This window comes from Puntigrus tetrazona, chromosome 4, assembly GCF_018831695.1.
Source record: "Puntigrus tetrazona isolate hp1 chromosome 4, ASM1883169v1, whole genome shotgun sequence".
NCBI lineage: Eukaryota > Metazoa > Chordata > Actinopteri > Cypriniformes > Cyprinidae > Puntigrus > Puntigrus tetrazona.
In genome coordinates this window covers 14,443,729-14,469,198 of record NC_056702.1, presented here as the reverse complement: position 1 = coordinate 14,469,198, position 25,470 = coordinate 14,443,729, and the positions used below count along the sequence as shown (strand labels likewise).

General features: G+C 34.9%; 1 protein-coding gene across 2 annotated transcripts in view; it reads right to left on the bottom strand.

Moving 5' to 3' along the window:
* tafa5a (TAFA chemokine like family member 5a) overlaps positions 1–25,470 on the bottom strand; it is an 82,338-nt gene that overhangs the window by 13,263 nt on the left and 43,605 nt on the right. For both annotated transcript variants that reach the window (XM_043236203.1, XM_043236204.1), the window contains exon 2: positions 17,940–18,089. In XM_043236203.1, the coding sequence (XP_043092138.1) occupies positions 17,940–18,089 (150 nt within the window). The remainder of the gene's footprint in view (positions 1–17,939; positions 18,090–25,470) is intronic.

Below are 25,470 nucleotides of genomic sequence, written 5' to 3'. Positions count from 1 at the left end.
GTGACAGGCATGCGCATGTTCTTCATGTCCCTGGCTGGGTGCCCATCCTCTCTGCTCTCACGCATTAAAATTCGCAGCAGCACTGCTGCGCAGTAATGACAGCTCAAAGACCCTTTTAAGCAAATTTAGTGTGTCTTCATTTTTGCACAGGCGATTCCAACACGGCATGCCATTGTCAGTTCACTTTCCTCTCCTTGTGGGTCATTGCTTTGTTTTCTCTCTCTTTTTCTCTTAACCCTTGTATGATTTTCAGTTCTATGGGACTAAAATAAATAAGTAAAATAAAATAAAAATGATAAGATTCATTATATTTTATTTTATTTTATTTTTTATGACCACAGATCGAACATTTATATTATATACAGGATGTTCAGGTCTACTGGACCCAGGGCTAATAAGTGTAGAAATTTTAGGTCCTGTGTACCTTCCTGTGGACCTGCTATTAGTATGTATGTGTGTGTGTGTGTGTGTGTGTGTGTGTGTGTGTGTGTGTGTGTGTGACAGTGAAAGAGTCTATGAGAGTGTGAGTGTTGTGTTTTTGCTTCTGCTGTTCCAGGACAAGGTTGTAGTACTTCAATTAAAAAATGAGATCTAGCAAAGGTAAAGGTCAAACATTAACCATATGTGTTGTTTATATTGCTTTTAATTGGAATGAAGTAAACATCTGTTGAATATTTGAATGTACATTTTTTTAATTTTGAGTTAAAAACAAAAAAAAAAACGTACTCTGTCTAAACCATTGTGTCAGGTTTATACTGGTTAGCATAGTTTGATTGTATGTACAACACTAATTCCACCATGTCACAAATTGTTCAATGCCTCTAAAACCATCTTGTTACCACTTACAATACATTAAATATCTCATATATATCATATGTATCGCATATTCTGTTCACTCACAAAAAGAAAATGTTACATTTAAAAACAAAACTGGTTACAAATAAAAGAGCCCACTGCCATGATTTTAGTTGACGCAGGTACCACCTTAGGTATAAGTCTCTTACATTGCTTTACTTCTTTTTTTATTGTCCGGCTAATATTTAAGTTTGATTATACTGAAAATTAGTAGTAAATTAATAATACATTTCTGAATCTGTGCATTAGCAAACACCAGTAATTAAAAGGAGATGAGTAATTTAGTTATGGATTTTGTCTTAACATTTAACTATTGGCTTGGATACAGAGCCTCAGAATCCTCCTGAATTTATTTATATATTGTTTAATTGAATATATTTTGAAGAATGCAGCTAGTCAAAATATTTTGTTGTCATAACTATTCCATCCTTCCAATTCAATGCTAAATAATATTCTCTTCAAAAAAATGAAAATAAATTAAAAGCTGAAACCTCAAATGGAGATGCAGCATCTGTTGTTTAATCAACCTTTCTATGCATATTCACATTCTTTTTTTTTTTTGTGGGATAAAATGAGTTATTGTTTACAGACCCTCGTTCTGTACGGAGGGGACGGTGTATTTATCCTCACTGCTGTTTGGTAAATGCCAGGCTGAACCCTAATTGGCAGGCGCATTTGGCACAGCACTATTTGCCGAGACAGTCTGTCTGTTTGGTTGCACTGTGGGGCCGTGCGGACCGGTGCTTGCAGCCCGGCATCTGCAAACCTCACCCTGAGTGATATCATGGACTCACAGATGCGTGCTGACATTTCCCCCCTGCAGCAGGAGTAGCTACGAGCCAACGGTGGAAATGTCAACCCCTACATGGGCGACGCGGAAAGAAATCATTTAAAAGTCTGACAGTACGAAGCATAATATCTATGAGGAAAGTGACTCCAGACTCCATTGCAAAGCCTCACTGCAAAAAGTTACTTCTTAACTAAACTAAAAGTGTCCTCAAAACAAGAAATATTTATTTGAGAAAGTAGTGTAAAATATTAACACTTCTTTATATGTATGTTGTATATTTTACACAATAATATTCCTTTTTTGATTTCTCATTTAGATTATTATGAAAATGATTTTCAAATGATTTTGTTCTCTCTTGTGCTTTGTAATGATTATCTGCCCTAAGATGCTGACTATTTTACGGCTTTATCCTGGATCAATTTACTTGTAGTAATTCAATAGCAGCACCCTGCAGTAATGTTATTGCAGCTATATGAGCCCTGTTATAGGCTTGGCAGCACTGAAATTGTTTTAAAGGAGTCTGTTATTATTAAAGAAAAGTAATAATGTCTAGTTCATAAAAGTGCCCCGTGGCTCACACAGGTTTTGTGTTATTAAAGTAAACAGACATACATGTGCACCCATTAATTCACATATTTGGACTGGAAATATTAATGCATTTAGATTTCACAATGGTGAAAATATTTTGACTTATTTACTTTACTTGATCTTTTCATTTATTTTAGTTTACTTTCTTTCTTTCTTTCAGTTTTTTTTAACATAGCAATGTTTGTCCCATTCAAATGAATTTTTACACCGAAGCTTCCAAATTAACAATTTTACTGGAAACTAGAATAAAACAAAAAAGAAATACATTTTGTAGTTGAGTAAGAGTAAAAGACTGCATTTTGAATCTGTCCTTTTTTTTATCCCATGGGCAGAGAATTTTTAAATCTACCTTGTGACCCCATGTCCATGCACATTTCACAGCTCAATTCACACATTACTGAGGTGTAAACAGCACACATTCACACATATCATGTATTGCAGAGTACTGCTGGCTACACACTTGCCTAAAGTATACATTTCCTGTGATTTATCACTTCCATGTTTGTCATGAAAAGCCCAAGAGATTAGCTGTACAATTTGAATTTACATTTGCACTATTATTTAGATCAGCAATTACATATTATCTGTGTTTATTTTACATTTATTCAGGCGATAGCGTTTTAGCTAACCCCCATCTAAGTGACAACTGCAAAGTATTCCGAAAGGATCTAACTAACTAAAACCAACCAAATTGTAGAGAGCGTAATTAAAATGACGAATTATTTTTAAAATGAATATTTAACTGCATAATATATTTGTATACGCAATGTTATCTTTATTTTTTTTTTCATTTAGAATATATCAATATCTATTTTATTCACTTTAATACTTTATCCATCAATTAAAAAATATATAGTTTATGTTAATAATTTAATGCCTGTACTACTAAATTGCATAAATACGCTGTGGCAAACACATAGTCTTCTAAAGGTCTCTATCAGGTGTTATGTTCTGCTTATGCCCCACCTGCACTTCAGGTTCTGAAGATGGAGCGTGGACCGAACCGGTCTTGTATAGGCCCCTGGGGTCTTGACCCAGTTTAGGTGTTCTGTGACTGATGACCTGGGCTCAGACTCACAGACAGGCTTTATTGAGACAATAAATGAGCGTGGCTTGCGGCTGCAGGGGAAGAGAGAGTATTATTTATGTATTTAGAGTAATGCTTTGCTAAGCCTCTCTGTCGGATCTATGTTCTCTGATACGCCTGCATTACTGCATCAGGCCACGATCCCTCTTCTTGAAATTGTGCTGAGCTTCCAGATCAGAATCTGCCCCTTAACTCTGACCCTATTCCCATGGCTTCTTTTTTATTTCACTGTTAGGTTTAAAGGACCTTTCCCTGCTGAAAAGATCAACCCAAACAGCCTAAGGTGGTTTACTAGTCTTATTGAGCTGGTTTTTAGATGGTGTACTTGCCTCTCACAAAAACAAAATAAATTCATTTGAGAAGCAAAATCGTATGTTTTGTAACATATATAAACATTCTAGCTTGCAGCAACTTTAAACACTATAGAACCGGTCGATTAATACATCACTTGACTTGTCAGGATCATAGCCCACAATCAAAAGTTAATCACCATAATTGGATATGCCCCACACACATAATGACATTTCATAATTATCTGTAGTGCCGATGAATCCGGGCACTTAGTGTTAAGTAAGCTAGCTAATGTCAGGCGATAATGAAACGGCTGGGAATTTCAACATTCAACATTTAGGGAAATCAGTTTGAGTCGTAAAGGTTACTAGAGTTATGCTGTAATGTTGTTTGAGGCATTCTAGCAACCTCTTGTTCTGATAGATAACAAAAAGGTAACTGCTTAGAAGTTTAATTGAGGAATGCTTCTTGGATAAGATTTAATTATTAACTATAAAGCAACACAAGAATAACAGCAATAAAAAAATAAAATAAAATAATAATAATAATAATAATAAGGTCTGACAGAAAATGATCTGAAAATGTGAACATTATATAACAGTTTATGTAGACAAATATGTACATTTGTACAAAAAACAAACCCAAAACCAAAAAAAACACAGTGCTGTGCATTACAAATAACTGATAGCAAACCATTATTTTCTTTCTTTTTTATTTTTATAAAATATTATTTATACAGGGCTTAATGCCAAGGTTTCTTTCTTTCTTTTTTTATTTTTTTTTACTGCCCAAGAAGTTTAGAAACCAATAAGGTTTCAACATATAACAGAGCCAAAAATTGGAAATGACTAATAAACTCCACCTTGATGTGATGCTACACTTAATGTTTACATTTAATGTTTTTTTTTATAGTTTAGTTTTCTCTGCGTCATGTCTTTACAGGATACAAATTTGCAGAACATAGTTTACCAAACTTGAACTTTGGAATTCACATGACCTTGCATTTATTGTCTCCCGTATTTGCATGCATATGAATATAAATACATAAATGTAACCATCCCATAGGACATGACAAAGAACTTAATTCAGCACTTATACTTTTAAACAGCAGCTTTCCGCGTGTGTGCTTGAGGGGTGTGTACAAAAACTAGTCTGTCTGCAAAATCACCAAATTGAGTTATCTTTTGTGCCTTGCACTTTTCCTGTTAAAAAAACTTAGTTTTATATAGGCTTGAAATGCAAGAAATAAACTTTTGTGCCTCGTGTCATTAGGCAGTCCTTGCTGAGTCCTGTTATATAATATGCTGGATTTACAAACATCAGCACTGTTTGCCTGACACAATTATCATTGTGCTATTACTGGCCATGGAAAGCTAGCGGTAAACAAAGGTATGTTTGTGTACAAGTGATTATGAAAACAATAAGTGCAGGCAGATTTTTTTTTTTATGAATTATTTATTTTTCAATGAACTACTTCTGGCTCTCTAATGCTGTCCAAATCTAGCTATTTTTGGAAGAGAGTCTTAACCATAGCAAAATAGCATTACTAGTTCAACCAATGTAGTGAGTTTGGGATGTGGTTAACTATTATTGGGTGTCCATCATCAGGTTTGTTGTGTACCATCTTGGCATTGCTCTCTAAATTGTAAACAACTAATCAATAGTTAATTTGTCAATGGAGTCTTCGGGAAAAGTTTTTCAGATATCTACTTTTTGCAACCAGATGAGGCAATCAATTTGCCCTCTATTGAGACCCCTCTCAGAGAAATGGAAGTTAGATGTGTTTTCTTCTTCGGTGTCCTTTCTCTCTTGCATTCTTTCACTTTCTCTCTGAGCTTTTGTAATGCCCTCTCCATATGCTAGAGTTATCTCTCTCTCTCTGGAGAGGTCTTCTGAAATACTCAGAGGAGAATGGAAGCATTTTCCGATTCTGTTCCACTCTGATGGCACTTTGTGTTTAAACGGAGAACAGAATGTTCCTGTCAGAGACCCAGCCCTTACTGGGACTGGCAGGTGTATTATACTTCTCGCTACAACGTCCCTGGACAAATTTAAAGGCAACTCAGCCATTTGAACAACGGCAGCTCTCTAGGTCAACTACCTGCATGTTTATCTTTTTTTTGTGTTGTCCATTCCCAACCCTCTCACACACATGCACTAAAGCAAATTCAGAGATTCAGGACTGATGCCACTTTTTTTTTTAAATCTCTCATGCTTTCAATCTGACAAGGTCATAGTGCTCTTTTCTGGAAAGACAAACTAAAATAGCTAAATGTGCATCATGCTGACAAATGTTTGGGTAGCTATTTAAAATCTGTAGTAGTTAGTAATCAAATGCTGCAACATCCACATACAATTTTCCCCCTAGTGATATTTGCAATGCACACAAGCACCAATGGGGGCACCATAATTCACTAAACTGCAGGTCTACACAACAGAGAAAAATCCTATAGATGCATATTGTTGTTTTTTCTTCCCTAGGCTAGTTAACTAAAAGTAGTGATGCCACTGTAGATATACAGTCATAGATATATACCGGTGGTGGGCTGTCAGGTCCAGCAAAGCCTTCTCTGCTGGCCTAAACACTATCAGAGTTATTATTAATATAATTTTCCATGAATGTGTATAAAATGATATCCAATATTCTATTCTCTTTATTTCAGCTTTTCACTGCTTCCAGTAGTATATGTTTATATTAGAGCTTTTATCCAATTATATTTCAGCAGTCGTGTTGCCAGGGTCAAAAAAATCTGCAAAAGGCCTTCAGAATTAACAGTTTAGGTGTTTGTAGCTTAAAAAAAATCAATGGCAATAAAAACATTTCATTAAGGAATCAGACTTGGCCATCTCGCAGGGTTACGATAACATCAGCATATCTCTTCCTTTGATTGGATGATCACAAAGCTTATAGTCTAAGCTAGCAAACAGCATCACTGTAAAGCATTTATGTTTAAGTATTATTAATGTTTCTCAGGTTTATTATAGTATATGCTGTGTAGAATGTGTTATTGTAGATCTACAGTGCATTATGAATAATATTCACCTTCTGTAAATCTAAATATTAAAGATCTGAATGACGGCTAAAATATTATACTGTAATATTAAAATATAATTTCTACAGTTATGTCATCATTACGATGATATTAAGAAGAGTTGGTTCATGTAGGATGTCACTGAAGGCCTAGGTGTGAAATGCATGGCCCGCCAATGATATATACTATAACACAAAGTCTCATTCACTCATTGCTCACAAGTGTGTTAAGGCAATAAACATAGAAGAAAAAAATCACACATTTATTCCAGTCATTACTATTAAATACGGCTGTTATTACTGTGTTGTCAATGCAGTAAAAAAAGCATATTATTTATTCCTATTTCATTGGTTGTATTTAATAAAATGAAAGTTAGAACCTGCAACCAAGTTGAGATCCTCAAACTTTTTGTGCCAGACGATCTGTTGTTGTTGTTTCTTCTTTTCTCTTAGGGGAGCAAAAACAATGCATGCTTTCATCATATGAATTGATATGGAATTATTACATAGTCCCATGAGACTGGATGGATCGAAATATCTCAGCAATGACGGGTTGAGTTAGTTATATGAAACTGACACAATAGCATGGCATTAGTATATGGCATCTGCTGTGCAAAAATAAGTGGTTTATCCAGTTTATTCCTGACCTTATTATTGTTACTTGAAGTGAAAAGATCATTAGTGTGGAAATCACTAGGAAATGTCTTCACTAAAGCTGCAGTGACAACTGGCTGCGCTCCCCAAAGTCCAATCACCAGACCTAGCTCGGGGTTGCCTCGGCAACAGAACCTTACTTTCCACAGAGCTGACATGAGCTCTTCCACTCAAAGGTCTGCAAACCAAACACATGCAACAGTCACTACAAAAGTGGAGATTCAGGCTTCCCATACATTATAGAGGATTAGAAAACAACTTCCAGCAGGGCCACAGAGAGAGTGGAGTGTCAGTGGAGGTGAGCTCCTTCATGTCCTGCCTTCATGCCTCTGTCAAATTCGCCAATTTCATATTATTCTGCATAATGTTGCATAGACTTAGTTTGCTTAGCAGGTTAGTTTGCAATTAAGAAGCTATGCATTGTCAATAAACTGCATTTTATTAAAAGAAGAATAAAATAAAAAATTGTATTTATTTATTTTTTACATTACAGTCCCAATCCAACACACTGTATAACAAAGATCTGTATGCAATGTTTACTTTGTCTTATATTTTTTATAGCTTTCAAGTATGAGAATATGTAATGCAAGTCACAGATGCATCTGTGCCAAAAATTTGTAGCTGTCAACAACAAAAAGATCCTCCTTAAAACAAACAAACTTTTTTTTGCTTTATCATGATTAAGTGCACTTTATTATTTGCAGTTTGCATTAAATAACTCAGAACAGGCTTTTTTCATTCATTTTTATATTTCAACACAACAGCTGAGGCCACAGTACTGTATATCATAGATTATATTATTGTAATATTTACACACAGATTTGTCTTAATTATGGCATTAACTGCCTTATAAATTTCTATAACCATTGTGTACATAGTCTTTTATCCATGATGAATTAAACAGTTACAGAAAACGGCCCTTCTTAAAAAATTATAAATAAAAAAAGGGTGTGTAAAATTGTGGAAAAAATGACTTTCATGGCTGTGATCACATTGCACATTGCTATTATCCTGCGACCATGAAATTGCACTCATTAATATTAATGATAGTTGTAATTGTTACAGACGACTGGGGATGTACACTGGCTCCTGACAGCTGGAGCCTTCGGCAACACGTCACACCATGGCACCAGGGTTCTTGATCTCCGACTAAGGGACATCTCTGAGTTTATTTTTAGGCAGAATGAAAATCTTGGCTGGGTAGAGGCAGAGAGGTATTAAAATAGGGCTAATTACTTGATGCTCGGTCAGTGCACGGTTTGCCGAGCTGTGACATTGTGGTGTGACTGTGGGTGAGTCTCAATCACTGAGGCAAAAAAAAAGCGGTCACTTTCTTATTCACAAAAATGAGCTCGAAAAACTACAAAGCTTTGGCTACCTTGTTCTGGAACGATATGCAGTCAAATAAACCTTAGCTATGCTGTGCTTCATTTATTTAAAGAGAAACTTCTTGAGTGGATGTATTCAGGCTAAGTGCTCCATATATGGGTGGACTTTAGAGGTGGATTACAAGGGCATTCATCGTCTCTTCCTCAACCCTGTCCTCTTCCTCAAGTTCACCTCGTACCTGACACTGACAGAGCACACTATTAAGTTAGCACACTAAGCACTGAGTTTGTTATTATAATGGTCCCCACTTCCAGCATCTAACCTAATGTAAAAAATGGGAGTCTGCCTTCAATATTAATCCAAACCTGATTTATGCCTCCTGCAGCATGCAGCGAGAGATGTCATTTGTATTCATTTGTGTCTCCTTTTGGGGCATAGATTTGTTTCTTTTGCTCCTCTCATATGCTTGTCACCTTGTTGTTGATATTGCCCAGCAATGCTCCACGGCAGAACATGCTTGCAAATTGTCAGGTAAATTCAAACTGTTTTTTTGACTGTCATAACAAAAATGCTGTAATTCCAGTTCCTATTCAGTTTGTTACATTTTGTTTTCAGTTACTTTAGTAAAATAACAAGTATTTAGTACTTTTGAATAAAGAGAATTTCTGAGCAAATCCATACACATTTGAAATAGTATCTGTTTTCAGCAACTTTATAACATAATTTCACATTTTGAATTTATTTTTTAACAAAACTTGTTAATGACTATTTGTCACGGTTGTGGTTTTGCGGAAAAGACACGGCTGAAGACAATGATACAATTAACATGAAGGGAAGGTAGGGTACAGAGAGCACGTGGCACGAGACAAAAACAATAACACAAAGTCCAAAGACGTGACACTATTAAACGAAAAATCACATATTGCTCATTGATTCCAGTGGTCTAACTATTGCAACTAAATATTGATAGAAATGTTCCATTTCTGTGACATACTGCGTGTTGCTTTTATGTACTGAAAACAAATTATTTCAGTTGGCCCAATTTTAACAGAAAAGAACATTTTTGTACAAAAAAAAAAAGTAAAATGCATTTACTAGCAGGCTACTGCAACTTTTTTTCTTATCACATTCAAGCACACTTCTCAAGGCATAATAGTCAGGGCATTACAGTACAGAGCATCTCTTTCCATAACCTTATCATTTTTCTTTTGCATATCCCTGCCAGTTAAGCCTGCCCAGCACTAGTGACATGAGATATGAAATGTTCAATACCACCTTGCCAGTGCATTAGAGGGTAGCATTCTCATGAGCAAGGCCACTCAATTCACCACCCATCTGGCAAACTTCCTGTGCTACTATACCAACTGTCACCAATAAAGCATGACTTTGTAGTTATTCATATCAGAACTGTCGCAACACAATTGCATACAGCAAATAAAATCGCATGTGCACTTGTAGACTGAAAAGATACACACCCCTAACACTCACACAGACATAACAGAATATAGAATACAATATAATTTAAATACTATTAAATAAATTAATAAATAAATAGCCACTTAAGTGTATTTAAAAACAGCTCACTTTAATTACTGTTTCTAGTGCCATTGTAACTAATGCCAAGTATAGTTCTACTCTGAAGTACATTTTAAATATTTGTCTTTAACTATTTTTATCTATTTGTCTGCAAATAAGTATTTGATATGCTTATCACCACGCTAAAACGCTGATAAACATATCATATACTTATTTGTGTGTTGTTATACAGTGAAGTGAATATATTTTAAATTGCAACTTCAAATGTACAACTACAAATATATGACAACAAAATTACAATAGAATAATAGAATTTACCAACAGTAAATTGTGAAAGTGATTATGAAATTAAATATCAATATACTCTCACTTGACCAGAACTACTAAAGAAGTAATATAATTTATGTAATATAATTTATAATGTATTATAATTTAGTTATAATTTACTGACAAATTCTCACTATTAACTACAACATTCCCTTAATAAACCCATAAACATTGCTGTTTATTAACAGTTAGAAAGATAGTTGTTAAGTTTAAGTATGGACATGCATAAAATATGGACATGCTTAAGAAGACAATTACACAATTACACAGTTGATATAGTGTCTGAAGACATTTATATATGTGTGTGTGTGTGTGTGTGCTTGTGCATGTGTTGTACATAGTACTGTTCCACAAAGGATCTTAATGCATCAAATGGATTTGCATTCCCTTTTAATGGCAGGTGAAATTCTGAGACGGATAGGAATGCATACTTCAGTATATTCTTAAAGACGTGATGTAAGAGTCTCTTTCACCTGAATGCGCTTCAGATGATTGCATCTTGCACAAGTATTGCTTGCAAATCCATGCACTGTAGTAAATAACACATGAGAAGCTGAAGGTACAGAAAATTGCAGATTACATAAAAGGGAAGTGCGTAGGTAAAGGACAATCAGAGGCTGTCAGCCAGAAGAAAAACAACACTGCTGCTTTTAGAGCACCAAGTGCACTGAGACGTCCACTTTTGCCATAGCTCCACTGCCTCCTTCTCTCTTTAGGACCATAGTAGAGTAATTTAAAAAAAAAAAAAAACCCATGGCTCTTTACTGTAAAGGTCTGCCAGAGACAGGAATTCTCCAGTCCAATTAGAATCTCACACTTCACATGAACAAATAGCAACACAGACACGTCAGCAGGACCATCAGCCAAGTGTTTAGGTATAGACTGGAGGTAGAACACAACCCTTGGGAGCCATCATAACTTAAGTACATGTCAGAAAGAAGGAAAGGGTGGTGGAAGCACTGTAGAACTATGAGAAGACGACGACCTTGGTAAGTCAGTACTGAGACGGCAAAATTTCAACAACAAAGAGCTTTACATCAGTACACACTAAATGTAAGTCTCTCAAGAGCAGAACTGCCAAAGGTAATGAGCATAATTTACAAAGGATTTTAAAGCAAGCATTGGACAGGTAAAAAAAAAAAAAAAAAAAGAACGGGATGAAAAAGTGGATATTGATAGATGGCTCAGAGAAGTGGATGATCTCTGGTGGCTCACAGAAGTATTTGAAATTTGAACAAGATGCATTTTTTTTTTTGCAATTGCTATTATCTCAAATGATTTATTTTGCCAAAAATATTCCAAGATTTCAACATCCTTCCGTCAAATGGACTACATTTATGTAACTTTTTTGGAGGTCTGTCAGCTGCTGGTCATTATGCTATTTATTTCATATGTGAAAGAGGAGCTTTGCCATTTAACTTGCAATTTGTTCCACGACATAAAGTGAGTCAGGTGAAAGAAATAATATTAAGCACATAAATTCTACAATAACACTATATTGTTTTATGTCTTTATATGCAGTTATTTCCATTTGTATATTTTATTGTATTTATTTTTATAAAAACAGCAGAACAAACACCTAACAACTCACAGACTGTTCTCATCCATTTCTCTCTTAGATTTATGACACATGCTCCCATTTTAAAAACAGCCCATTTTTCAACTTCATCATTCAACAGTCCATGTCTGACAAACTTCAATATTAATGGTGCTTGTTTATATCCAGATGACTGAGTTAAACCCTTCTTCTCAAAGAAGTTTATTTTCCTCTTCTCTATGCTTTTAACTCACACCGAAATTACGTATGAGAGAGAGGATGCATGAATATAATATAAATTGTCAAGTCACCTTTATTTATATAACACTTTACACAACACAGATTGTGTCAAAGCAGCTTTACAGTTTTAAACAGGAAAATAGCGTGTCAGTAATGCAAACAACCATTAGTTGAAACTATTGACAAAAAATGTCAAGTTCAGTCAAGTCACCTTTATTTATATAGCACTTTAAACAATAGAGATTGGGTCAAAGCACTTAATTGTATCAAATAGGAGAACAGAGTCAAAGTAATGTAAAATGACAAGATTAAACATTCACTGACACACAGCCACAATAGTGCTTTTATTATTTATTTTTATTAGAAACATCCCCAAACGCATTAACTGCTATAAAATATGGCACATTTAACAATTATGTTGATCAGTTAGATTACATTATTAGAATACTTTGGCCCTCCCCCTCTATAGTGGCTAAAGTATCCTAACAATGTAATCTAACTGTGCATAAAAACCTGTCTGTTTAATTAATTACCAGATATGGGTGTCATGCGATAATACATTTTATGATTCTGACTTTACATTTAATGTGAATTTAACATTAAAATTTTTCAAGTTAGTCATAACAAATCATATTCATTTTCATTCATATTCATAGGCTAGAAGTTTCAGCTATAAAATATTTATATTACTGCTTTTGACTTGAAAGATATGGAGACTATACAAATATATCAGTTTCACAACAAAACATTTCTGCCTTTTAGCTCTTTTTTTTTTACTACGTTACACGCTTTTTCTATAGATTTTTTGGGGGGTTCTGTTTTTGCTTCAGTCATCAAAGTACAAAGAACTGCTAAAAATCCATGGTGGTATGCTAATATTACAACAAGTGGATAAGCAGCAGTTGATGATTAATTACGAGAAAGAAACAAATGAAATGGTGCTTAATGGGGCATCAATAACAATTGATGTAATCAACAGCTTGGTACCCTCTGTACACCTGCTAGCACTTTATCATAAGGATGGCCTGGTTTGCTATAGCGTAAAGACGAGAGGTTTAGATGTACCCACTGTGGAGGTAACAGCATTTATTAAAGAGGAAAGCTTTTGGACAGTGCTGCCATACATCTGCACTGCCTTCCTGCATCACACTCATTTGCTAGAAACTGCACATAACCCCATGGCTCCAGAAGAGGGTCTTATAACACAGAGCAGATTTATTTAATTGACTAAATATAAAATTGTATATCGCCCAATGTCGCATGGTTGTGTCCTCTGGACATGGTAGTAGCTTAGGTAACACTTTATTTTAAGGTGTCCTTGTTACGTGTTACATGTACTTACTATTATAACAATTTATTATCCATAATTACATGCACATAACCCTAAGTCTAAAAAAAATCCTAAACCTAACCATTTATTAAGTACAAGTAGTTAATTAATATTACTAATATATACAGTGTAACAACAAGAACTTAATACTTGATTGTATTGTCCTGTACTGCTTATAGTCTATGTTTTTATTATAACAAAACATAAAATAAGTACTAACCCTGAGCATAACACTAAATCTAACCTTAACCTATTCTTTTGTGTTCTTTCTGTAAGTACACATACTATAAAATCAAATGTAACATATTTTGTAACAAGTTTTACAAAAATGCCACCTTTCCCTCAGTCATATTTAATGTTTATATTTTTTTTGTTTGTATGTGGAGTATTCATCACAGCGTCTTTACAATGTAAAACATCTGCATTATTTTCACATCCATTTGAGTCCATCACCCTGACTTCTGAATTAGCATATATCCACACTAATAGCAATCCTTTTTAACTGTAAGATAAATAAATGGTAGTAGGTGGCAGGAGTCCTTTAAAATTAATGCTTTCATGCAAATTTCATAATTTCTATGGTAATATTTGTGCTGAACATCTGTTTGGAGAACTGCTGGATTTTTTTTCTTCTCTGTTTACATTTTTACAGTTTACAATGCATAATTTCTAAAAGGCTATGTAAAACCACATTACTTTCTGATGAGCAATCCTTAAAAAAAAGCATTTAAATAAATATATAAACTACATTTAACATATTTACCAGAACTGCTTGCTAGTCTTTAAGTAACTAACAAAGTTTTTTTATTCCTGTTGTCTTTCCCTTACATTTTCATGTTATTATAGCTTCTAGTCAGTGCAGTGTGAGAAACTGTTGGTACTTCATAAAATGTCTCAAAGCTTTATGCCTTACATTTTTTAAGGGCACTGTCAAAGTTCAGTTTCTCTAAAGATTATGACATGCAATGCAGCAAACATACAGATGCATACATACAAGTGGGCACAGAAATGAATTTAGAATCCTAATGCAATCTTGTTTGAAACGTGTTGAAAGGAAGCAATGATGCCATCTCCTTCCCACTAAACTCTATTTCTGTCCTTGCTTACGTACATACAGATTTTTGCTCAGGAGAAGGGCTGTTGAATGAGAAGTCATCCTTTTCATTCTCTGGAGTGACTGTGACCCAGAACCATGTTATATTCTGCTTTTCAATTGTCCCCCTTTCCTTGAGGCATCACAACTCACCAGTGTGCGAGCAACAATTTTCTCATAACACCAGCTAAAAACAAAACCTTAGAAAATGTAAACACATACTATTCTATAAAATTGCAGTCATGTGAAGCATTGTCTTTACAAGTTAGGGATAGCGGATTTTTTTTTCACTTCAAGTTCTTTAAGGTTACTGTTAATAAGCAACATTTTTCCATTTTCTTTCAGCTTTTGCAAAGATGAATTTAAGCTTTTTCAATAAATCTGCTTGGTTATAAAGCTCACGTCACCCTTTCATCTCCTGATCTCGCTACCAGGAGAATTAACATGACAAAGTGTTGAATGATTTTCAATATCAGAAAAAAAATCACCTTTCCTAATATAGAGCGATATCTAGCAATAAATAAACTGGAGCTAAAGTTTGAAGTTATCTCATTAGTGCTTGTCAGTACTTTCTAGTTTTACTTGTTTTTTTTTGTTTTTTTGTTTTTTTTGTGAAATGGGCACATTTAGCAATTTTTGAAATTATATTTTAGGTTCAAATATACTAAATTCATAGACAAATTTATTACAAACACTCGATTGTGATTTAAAGTGAGTTTTGGGTAAAAGTGTACTATTAATTTTATAAAATGTCTTATGTATCATGATGCTAATGTTAGCTCTAATGCAGCTGCCGAACAGGTGCAGTTCTTACAAGGTCACAATTTAAAAATTTTTTATATTTATTTAGAAATAATTTAGATAATAGTTGATAATAGTAAATGTACGTTGGACTTGACGCAATGTGGCTTGGTAAACATTTTATTGCCCTTATAAAGGCTGACAATGGCTGAATGAAAACAGAAGAATAATCATACAATAATAATAAGCATTATATCTCATACCAGGCAGTGGTGTGAAAGGTTCTGTTTCCTTAAACTTGTTTATCGTGTATGTCTTTATTTCAACGCATTTACAGGTAGATCCTAATATTTTAAATTTGCTGTTAATCATGATTAATCCCAATCCATGATACCTGCTGATCTAGGCAGCTAACTCATTTTACGCAGGCGCAGAATGCACGTGTTTAGCTTGCTGTCAGCTGTAGACTGTGCAGTGTTCAAATGCAGCTTTTTTGTCCGAAGCCAGGCAACAACAACGTCGGCTTTCATCATCGCTAGTTCTCTGAAGTCAGCTTGGCCTTTATAGTTCTCCAGTCATCTTCGTCTTTGTGTTCCCATTGCCTCGTCAAGTTAATTTGAGTATCACAGTTGTATTCTCCATATTGCCATTCCCATCTGCAAAAACTGTTACATTTTCGTCTGTGCTGCCCTTGGCCATATCACCATTGTTCAGTTCTCATCGCTCTGTTTTCATCTCACCTGTTGTGCTTCAGTAAAGCCCACTGTAGAGTCTGCATCAGTCTCAAGCTGTCTGTGACAGCAATACTTTTGTGTAAATTAAATAATCTAGATTAATGTTAGTTGCATTATACATTCATTAATTTTAGTTGTATAAACTGACATTAACATAATACTTAATATATTAAAAAACAAACCGATCCAGTCGTCAAATCATGTTATCAATGTACTGTATGACTTCATCACTTTGCCAAATGCATTAACTAAAACAAACAAAATTGAACCTTATTATAACTGTTTAATTGAATCTATTTAAGACATTAAAGGTCAGATTTACTAAACAAAGTAAATTGATTGGGTTTTGTGCATTGCACTGTTGGTTTCATAATTCAGTAAGCTGTGACATTTTCAACATCAATCCCAGAATGCATTTCTGTTCACCTCCATTTGTCTGACATCTCTGAATAATTATGTTGCCTGCTTTCTGGTTGCATGTAGTTCTTTCAGTTTTAGTTATGTGTTCAGTGTTACGAAAGCAACTATATGGGAATCAAGTATAATATAATGACAACTATCATTCCCAGAATCCTTCATTCTGTTCTTGCCAGTGTTTTGATCTGCCTCTATTTTATTGTAGGTCAATATTTCTAAACTGGCACGTTGTTACACATGAATACGGACCAAAAGGCATGGGATTATTAATAACAGTGTCCATAATAATGCAACTTGAAGTAAATAAGACATATAATTGTATATGAGATACGTGTAAAGATATGCATAATTGCTCCATCAGTTTTCTCCCTCAATTCTGCAACATATTGCTCACATCTTTATTTACTTTTTTTTTTTACTTTTTCTGTGGAAAAGATGTATCTTTTAAGCTGAAATGTAATATATAAAAACAAGGGATAGAAATGGTCCTAGTCATACGATCACCGCAAATATTTTTTGGACAATCTTCTTTAAAAACCCCTTCAGCAGAAAAATTGTCGGGTGTTCAGCATGTGAATATTTTTACCCAATGATAGGAATGGGCTACCCTTGAAAATCAATGCCACTCACATTCTGTATAAATAAACCTTAAGAAATGGTCTTCAATTTCCAAAAGGGTCTGTGGATTATCCTGTGGATGGACTGACCTCCACAGACTGAAGGACACAGCATGCCTCATCACATATGACAATTGTACTGAGACCTTGAGGACTCCAGCCGATTAAACTGATTGAAATTTCATTTGTCTCTTTTCTACCTCTCACTTTTCTCTCTCCTTTCTTATCCCCTCTGGTGGACTGTGTCCTGCTTTTGTGCTTTTCTGGAACAATACCGAATGCACTATACTCTGTACAAATATTTCAAAACAATATTAGATCACTGAAAAATTTTCAACCTTAAATTAAAACTGACAAGACATGATTTAGATCTTCTAGGTTGCAACCAACTGGCCCAGATTAACAAAATAAATAAAATACCTTTTTTATTTTATCATCATTAGAAATGTCATCAGACGCAACCAACAATTTTTATAAAGTTTAATTTAAAATTATGTTTTAAACAGCTCACAAGAAAAAGCTATTATGTAGGGTGACATGAAGTAAAAATAAATAAATAAATAAATAAATAAATAAAGTTTTAGCTTGGTCTGCCTTGGTCAGCATGATAAATGTTTTTTTTACATTCAGTGGAATAAATATATATATATAAATATATATATGCCAGCAATATGTACCAAAATGAGTATGACAAATGGACTGTAGTACTTTTGATTGACAACTTCCCAAAATTTGCTCTTACCGTCCACACAGGCCGGCCTAGCTCTCGTTGTCCCAGCAATCTGTCCTTTCTTACATGCGCAGCGGGCCGTCTGTCTGGCAATTGTCCTGCGTGGCTGACTGCTGTCTCTGTCTAGAGTGACAATCTCACAGGTGCCTGCTGCTAGTTGACCTGCAGGACATAACCAAAGACAGAAGAGTTCAGAGGGGATCACTGGGAATAGTGGCCACATAAATATATTTTTTTATTTTCTTACAGATCAGGACTTATGCTTCATTTTGGTATTTGATACACAAAGATTGTCTTATCATTTATAAATAAAAAAAATACAGACAAATGAGATTACAATGTAGATTTTATAACGTGGAGACTGGCATAGTTGTGATTTCTTCATTAACTTTAGAAGAGACATTAGACAAATCTTACGTTTAAGGAGAGGAGGGAAAACAAATAAACCAGCAAACACTGAAAATGTATTTTAGTCAAAGCTGCCATAATATGAAAAATATATCTACTAGAGTAGAATGGTACAACATTTTTTTTTGTACAAAAGTCTGGTTCTGTCAACAATTCACTGGCTCTCTATAAAACATCATATACATAACCATCATATTACCTTTTGCACCTCACTATTTACCAGATCCAGTCTGTTTTTGGATCAGATGGTCACTGCAACCTCTCGGAACAAGCTATATCCACCCTTGGCCACTCTCTAGCTATAATTTAATAATTTAATGTAAAATGTAAAAACTGCCTTTTGTGCATGTTTGTTTGCATTTGCATTTATTTGAGTGTTGATTATTATATTAATCAAATTTAATTGAATAGTCTAGCCCAAAAACATACAGAACCGTGACTTCAAAACCGAGGCACATACAGCGCTGTAATTTTTGTTTAACATATACAATCTACAGAGTTTCGTGATTAAGCTTATTACATAATAAGCAATTTAAAGCTAACCTGAAAACATAAAAATTGTAAACACTGCATAAATAATTTAGAAATCAACAACACAGCTTCATAGCTTAATTTAGGGTTGTTTGTAACCTTCTGTCCCTCTGCGCGGCCTTCCCATTAACCTGTCTATATGTGAATCTGGTCTACAGGGAATCTGCTTTCTGCTCCAGGCCTAAGGATTCTGATTGGCAGCCAGTCAGAACTGTGATTTAAACTGACCCAGAGTCAGTGTGTGGCAGTAGAACAGGGTTAATTAACTAAAACACAGGTCACATTCAGGCTAATGGAGGATCTTAAGATACACAGCCCTGCTGCCACGTTACGTTTCTGTGTGCATGTGTGTGTGTGTGTGGGCAAAGGTTAAACAACATCAAGCTTAACAAGATGTTTGTGTTTTCACCAAATTTATACAACCTTTAGCCTGAAGATTGCACAGTGTGTGAGTTGGATTATGTAAAAATCCATTTGTCAGTGGGTTTGCTGTCTAGATGGATTTGTTAAGCTCTGCAGGTGATGAGAAAAACAATGTCATGATTTTTCATAATCCAACTGCTGTTTTCTTCATAAACCTATGCTGTATCACAACTTAATATCACAACAAAAATATAGATTCAGATTGATTTAAAATTGATTCATTTTTCAGTACACATGGTACGATAATTAAAATAAATAGTGCCAATTAGAAGTCTGAAATGTGATCTTTGAAAAAAAACATCAATGTTGTTTATTTATTTTCCCTCTTAATTGCAAACCTTCTGAGCACAAGAGAGCTGTGTGAAATGCAAATTTGTGGTCGTGTAAATTTCTCTCCTTCCTTTGTTTTTCATTTCCCTCAAATCATAAAAAAGCATTGGAACTCTAGAGTAAATGTGACCCATGTTAAAAAGACCAGGCAAATGTTCTTCATCTCCTTCTAGATTTGATCAACTTTCTTTTCATTTATATTCCACCCCTCCACATGCTTCTGGATGATGTTGGATAATGATATGTCATATGTGCGCAGCAGCGGGAAATCCATCTTTCTCTTTAACACTCATTTCTGCAGAGATTGCATTTGTCTGCCTGATCTGAAAATCCCCAACAGGAACTGCAAAAAACCTCCCCCTTACATCGCTGTAAGCATAGTAAGACACTAAAAGATGAGATGAAGCACTTTGAAATCTCCTTTTTGTCAGCAATTTCCTTATCAGCACTCATGCATTGAATAACATTGTCCTGCTTTGTGTCCCAGTGTAGGCTACATTTTGTTAACTTATGCTGCACTAGTATTAAAATATTACATTAGTGTAATATTTTAATAGAGCTACTAATGCATGCAAAAAATGTCCTTGATCACATGCATAAACATATAAATATACCAATATACATTTACAGATCTTATACTTTTTAGACATTTTTTCAATCAAAATATATTAACATATTCTTGGAAAATAAGTCTTTAGAAACATATATATATGTCTCCTCAAGAGACCGGTCTCTTTCCCCGTGCATGCACGTTGGTGTCCTCGTGGGTCCAGGAAGGGAGCGTGAGGGACTCGCAACGCCGGCAGAGAAGCGAGCCGTAGGACTCCGCTGACGGGCCAGGATGCCGGGCTGTTTATCCCTTCTGTCTCTCGTTCGAAAGAAGCAGAGGAGAAGCCACCGCCCCTCGCGCCCCGGACCAGAGAGGGGAGCTCTTGCGGCCGCCGGAATACGCCCCTTACCTGGATCCTTCACCCAGGAACACTACCCAACCTGCACTCCCCCTGCAGCACGACACCAGTTCCCCCATTTATGTTGGACGTCATAATGTTGACGTAAAAGCATTCTTTTTTCTGTCTTCATTGCAATGCAGTGTATTTAATATATATTATAAGAACGTACCAGAGAGCATTGCATAAGAATGACAGAAATATGGAGGCTAACGTTTTATTTAATTTATTTGTTGAAAATAATAGTATAAAAGCATCGTCATTAGCATATGTTTATTAGAATATGTTTTGGGGGCACTTTTTGCAAATATTCTTTTTATAGACATTTTAATATAATATACTGTATAAAATTGCCATGGTTTATTTTGAATGTTTTGCAAGCAGGAAATTGGAATTTGAAAATGCATTTGATAAACAAAATTTAAAAGATTTGCATATGAATGACAAAAGAGCTCATTTGAATAAAGAACTGGTCATTTAATGCATTCCACTGTGTAAAAGGATTTTGACAATATGGCTTTAGCTTTGACCAATGCATTAAAAAAACATGACATGTCTCACATTTCTCTAAGCTCCATCTCTTCTCCTAAGCTTATTAGATCTGTTTCTCATGCATTAAGGCCATTAGATAAATGTTCAACAGCAGCATACATAGCTGAAGTAAAATTTATTTAATAGATTTGGTTTTTGCTATGCCTGAAGACCCTTGTAGATTAGTGACGATACGGGTGTCAGTGTCAATGCATTTGCGTAGTTATTTCAGTCTTTGTGTTATTGAAACATCTAAAAAGCTTGTGTTAATGGCAGATATTGGCTGAGCTCTATTTATATCTTGAGTGCTTTAGTGTTTAAAAAATGAAATGCTGAATTGCTGGAAGTCACTTATGCGGATGCTTCTATAATTGCTCAGACGTTTAGAAAAAAAAAAACAGTTATTCATCCATTTACTAGAAAAAGGAAGCAGAGAAAAATGGAAGAGAGGCAAGGATGTGACATTTTAAAATCTCATGGCTTTTAAGTATATATAGTTCAGTCATGAAACTCTAGATGGTGCAGGCTGATGCGTTGTTAATGTAACTGAGAGTTAAATGACTTGCCACAAACTGACTTGTTCATGCATGTGCAGCCAATGAGCTTACTGCATTTACATGGCTGGCTAGATTTCTTTCACTGAAACCCCTTCATCTTACCAGCTCTGCCTGTATATATTTGCTACAGAGTTATTTTATATGCTATTTGCCCAGCAGCAGTATGTCTTAAATACTCACAGCACTATATCGCCATATGCATTGGCAGTAGCAAGTTCCTGTACTTGCTTGCAGCAGAAGCAGCAATAACCTACAACTACAGCAATAATCAACAGCAGCAGCAGCAGCAGCAGAATAGCAGATCCAAGACTAAATACATTAACATTATCATATCCATCACCATGTTAAACTCTTGAGAGAATTGTTACGGTTGAAATGTATTTCAATCAGTAATTCTTACTGGCCAAATCTAGGCATGGGCTCACACATGTGTCTGTTTTGCAAACCCAATCAAAACCATGTTTCTTTATTCTCTCCTTTTTTCATATCTGTAACTGCCAACTGATTTCTTTCTGAAAATGCCTCTACATTCCATTGCACTCATTTCACATGTGCTTTCACACAGATGAATTTCCACACTATTTCAACACAGCATCCCATGTCCTTGATAGAGAAAACTGTATTACTTAAAGTGTTCTAAATAGGGTTCCACTATTGTTAAAAGCTGATGAATAGTAATTTAGTACCATTTATAACTCTTTTTTTCAAGAATGCCACATGAAAACCTGCAATACATGCAAGACATGAAAACAGGCAACACATAGTGGCTTTCTTACAGTGTATGATGTTACTAGCTGTCCAGTACGATTCTGTTCACACAGCAGGTTTTCTGAGATTACTGTTGTGAATCCTAGCCAATATTAATGAGCTCCATTTGATGCACATTTGCTGAAAAGACAGTCCAGAGGTATTCAAAAATGCATGTGGGCACATCACATTTGAAGCAGAATCAATACCAAATGCATTCTGCATAGCAGTAAAGCACATCCTATTTGCTTCTACCACCTAACATGCAATTAAATCATAAAGTAATAATGATGCTTGCCTTACCTACACAATCACATAAAGTATGTTTGCAGAGACTTCCCTTGAATATGGGTTTCTGTCAATTCTGTCAATTCTGTCAAATTATTATTATTTATATATATATATATATACTGTATATATATATTATATATATATATATATATATATATATATATATATATGTATATATATATGTTATGTAGTTTTATGATTAGTTTTTCCATAATCATCTCCAACAGCAATTACTTAACTATATATATATATATATATATATATATATATATATATATATATATATATATATATATATATATATATATATAAAACTGTGTAGAGTTTTTAGTTCAGAATATATAGTGTTGCTAAAAATGTTGTAATAGTGGTGCTTGATCTCCATCTTCCTTGGGTTTTAGTGACTACGATCGTTCTGAATCCCCATGTGAACTAAAATCAATGTAAAGACACTCAATTAAACAAGCTGTGGTTTCAAATAGCCTTCACAAACACTATATGTGACTCTTGGTCTTGTCTCACTTTTAGTCGGCAGGGTGGTTTTGAATGATGCCATAAACAAGCGTAATTAGGGATGAACCTCAGCACATCATCCCAGCACAGCATATCACCTAATTTCTGCAACATCTGACTGCTGCCAACCTGCTTGCCTGATTCAGTTTCACTGTTATGGATTTTGATGTAGGAAATGTTGCAGACAGCATACAGTATTTCAATAACAAATGCCACCAAAACTTCTGTATTCTAAAGACAGAGAAAAAAAAAAAGGTGCCTGAAATGAGTACTGTGTGTATTAATGTGATCAGTGATTAATTATTTTTCTTTTTTTGTGCCTGTGCTAAAAATGTTTGAAACCTAAGAGGTTATTATATTACTTGTTTAAAAATGTTGATTTAATTAAATTAATAGAAGTTAATTGATAAAGAAAATCTATTTAAGACATTATTTTGGTCAGCAATCCCCGTTTTACAACATTTTTACACAAGTTCCTACTGTAACTTTGCAGGCAGCCCCCTTAAAGTTCTGATAAAGGTTTAGGTGCAAATTTGCTTTCTGTCAACATAATGTTCATAAGGGACTATCAAAATAAAGTGTTACCCAAGTTTCTATCTGTGTACACTGTGAACAAGTGTAAAAGTTACAGTTTAAAAACACCATTCTAATCATATTCCCATAATGAAAATTGCCCTGTCTTTCTCAGGAAATGTGAAGCCCTTTTCTCATACATTATGTTCCATAATATTTAATTTACCTGGACAATTCATGCTCTTGAATCAACAATGTTCTTTTTTATGTTATTAATCTCTCTAATCACAAAAGGATTATCAATTATTTATATAATAATTTCAAATCAGATCATTGATTAAAAACCTCAAAACACATCTCCTGTTTCTTGTGTTTGAATGTGTAGTTTCATAATTATCATTGAAGAATGCAGACATAATCACATGCCATAAATTGGTGAAAATGTATAAATTACAGTGTATTATTGTGAATTTTGTGGTGTGCTTACATTTAAAGAACAATCACACAACCCTTCCTAATGCGGAACCTGGTCTTAACCTTTGGGGCCTTTTGGGGGGTTTGCACGAGTTTGTGTGGGTTCACAAGTCCTATAATCTGTGAGCAGATTCGGGGTCCATGAAGCCATTCATTGTGCTTCATCAGCATTCAGTGAAGAGGACATTTCGCCTTCAGAGCGTGAATGCCGCCTTGAGATGGTCTGTCTTTAATCTCAGCTGGCGGGGTCTGATGCAGGATAAAGACACCACACATCCTCTCATCCGCTACTTCCTCCAGGTCCTCTCTAGACTTCCCTCTATCTCACTACCTCGCACCATCGCACCAACTCTTGCCGTGTATAAATCCCTCTTGGTCTTAATGTGACTCGTATGTTCTTACTAAGCAGTTTGTGAGAATTTGTTGGTTTTGGGATGAGAAACATTCCTTTAAAAGGATGTATAATTGATTTTTGTGAAACCTAGCAAAACAAAATACGATGACATGATCTACAGTAGTCAACATTTGAAGTGGGCCAAAAAAGTTAATTAAAGTTGTCCTAAGACAAAAATGCATTTTGGTTTTAGCTTTTAGGACAACTCTGATGAAAGGTTTTGGTCCTCTTCAAATGTTGACGATGTACAGCAGTTCTTAAAGTTTTTAGGGGATCAGATTTATGTCCCTTCAGAAGACCCTGAATGTGGGGCCACCTAAAGGAACTGTCTTGGATGCAAAGGTCATGTTTTGCTTTTTACCTCTAATGTGAGAAAGGTTCAATTGAAAAAGAGAGATAAAAAAATGCTTCTTAGTTTGAAAGGGGGGGGGTTCATTGATAAAAACCACTGACTGACACCACTGAATGTGAACAAAATTAACAGTTTATTTAGGTCTTACGCTAACAAGAGACTTGCACCTTAATAATTGCAGGTTCAGTCCCAAAGTCTTGCTCATAGGCAATGTGTATGTAGGAAAATCTGTAGTGGAAAAGAAGTAGAAGGACAAAAAAAGAAGAAGAAGAAAAAAAGAAAACCACATATGGGCTACATTTATCTGGCTTATATGGAGGAAAGCTCTCAGTGCAATTTAAAAAATAGGTTTCATTTGTAAGCTCTGTATTTGGCACAAATCTAACATAGCAACAAACGAACAGATCTAAGAACAGAAAAATCCTGAAGGAGAATGTGCTGGAATTCACAAGGGCACTGGGACTTGGAACTCAGTTGAATGACGATTTATCTTCAACAGTGACCTGAAATATACCGCAAAACCCTCAATACG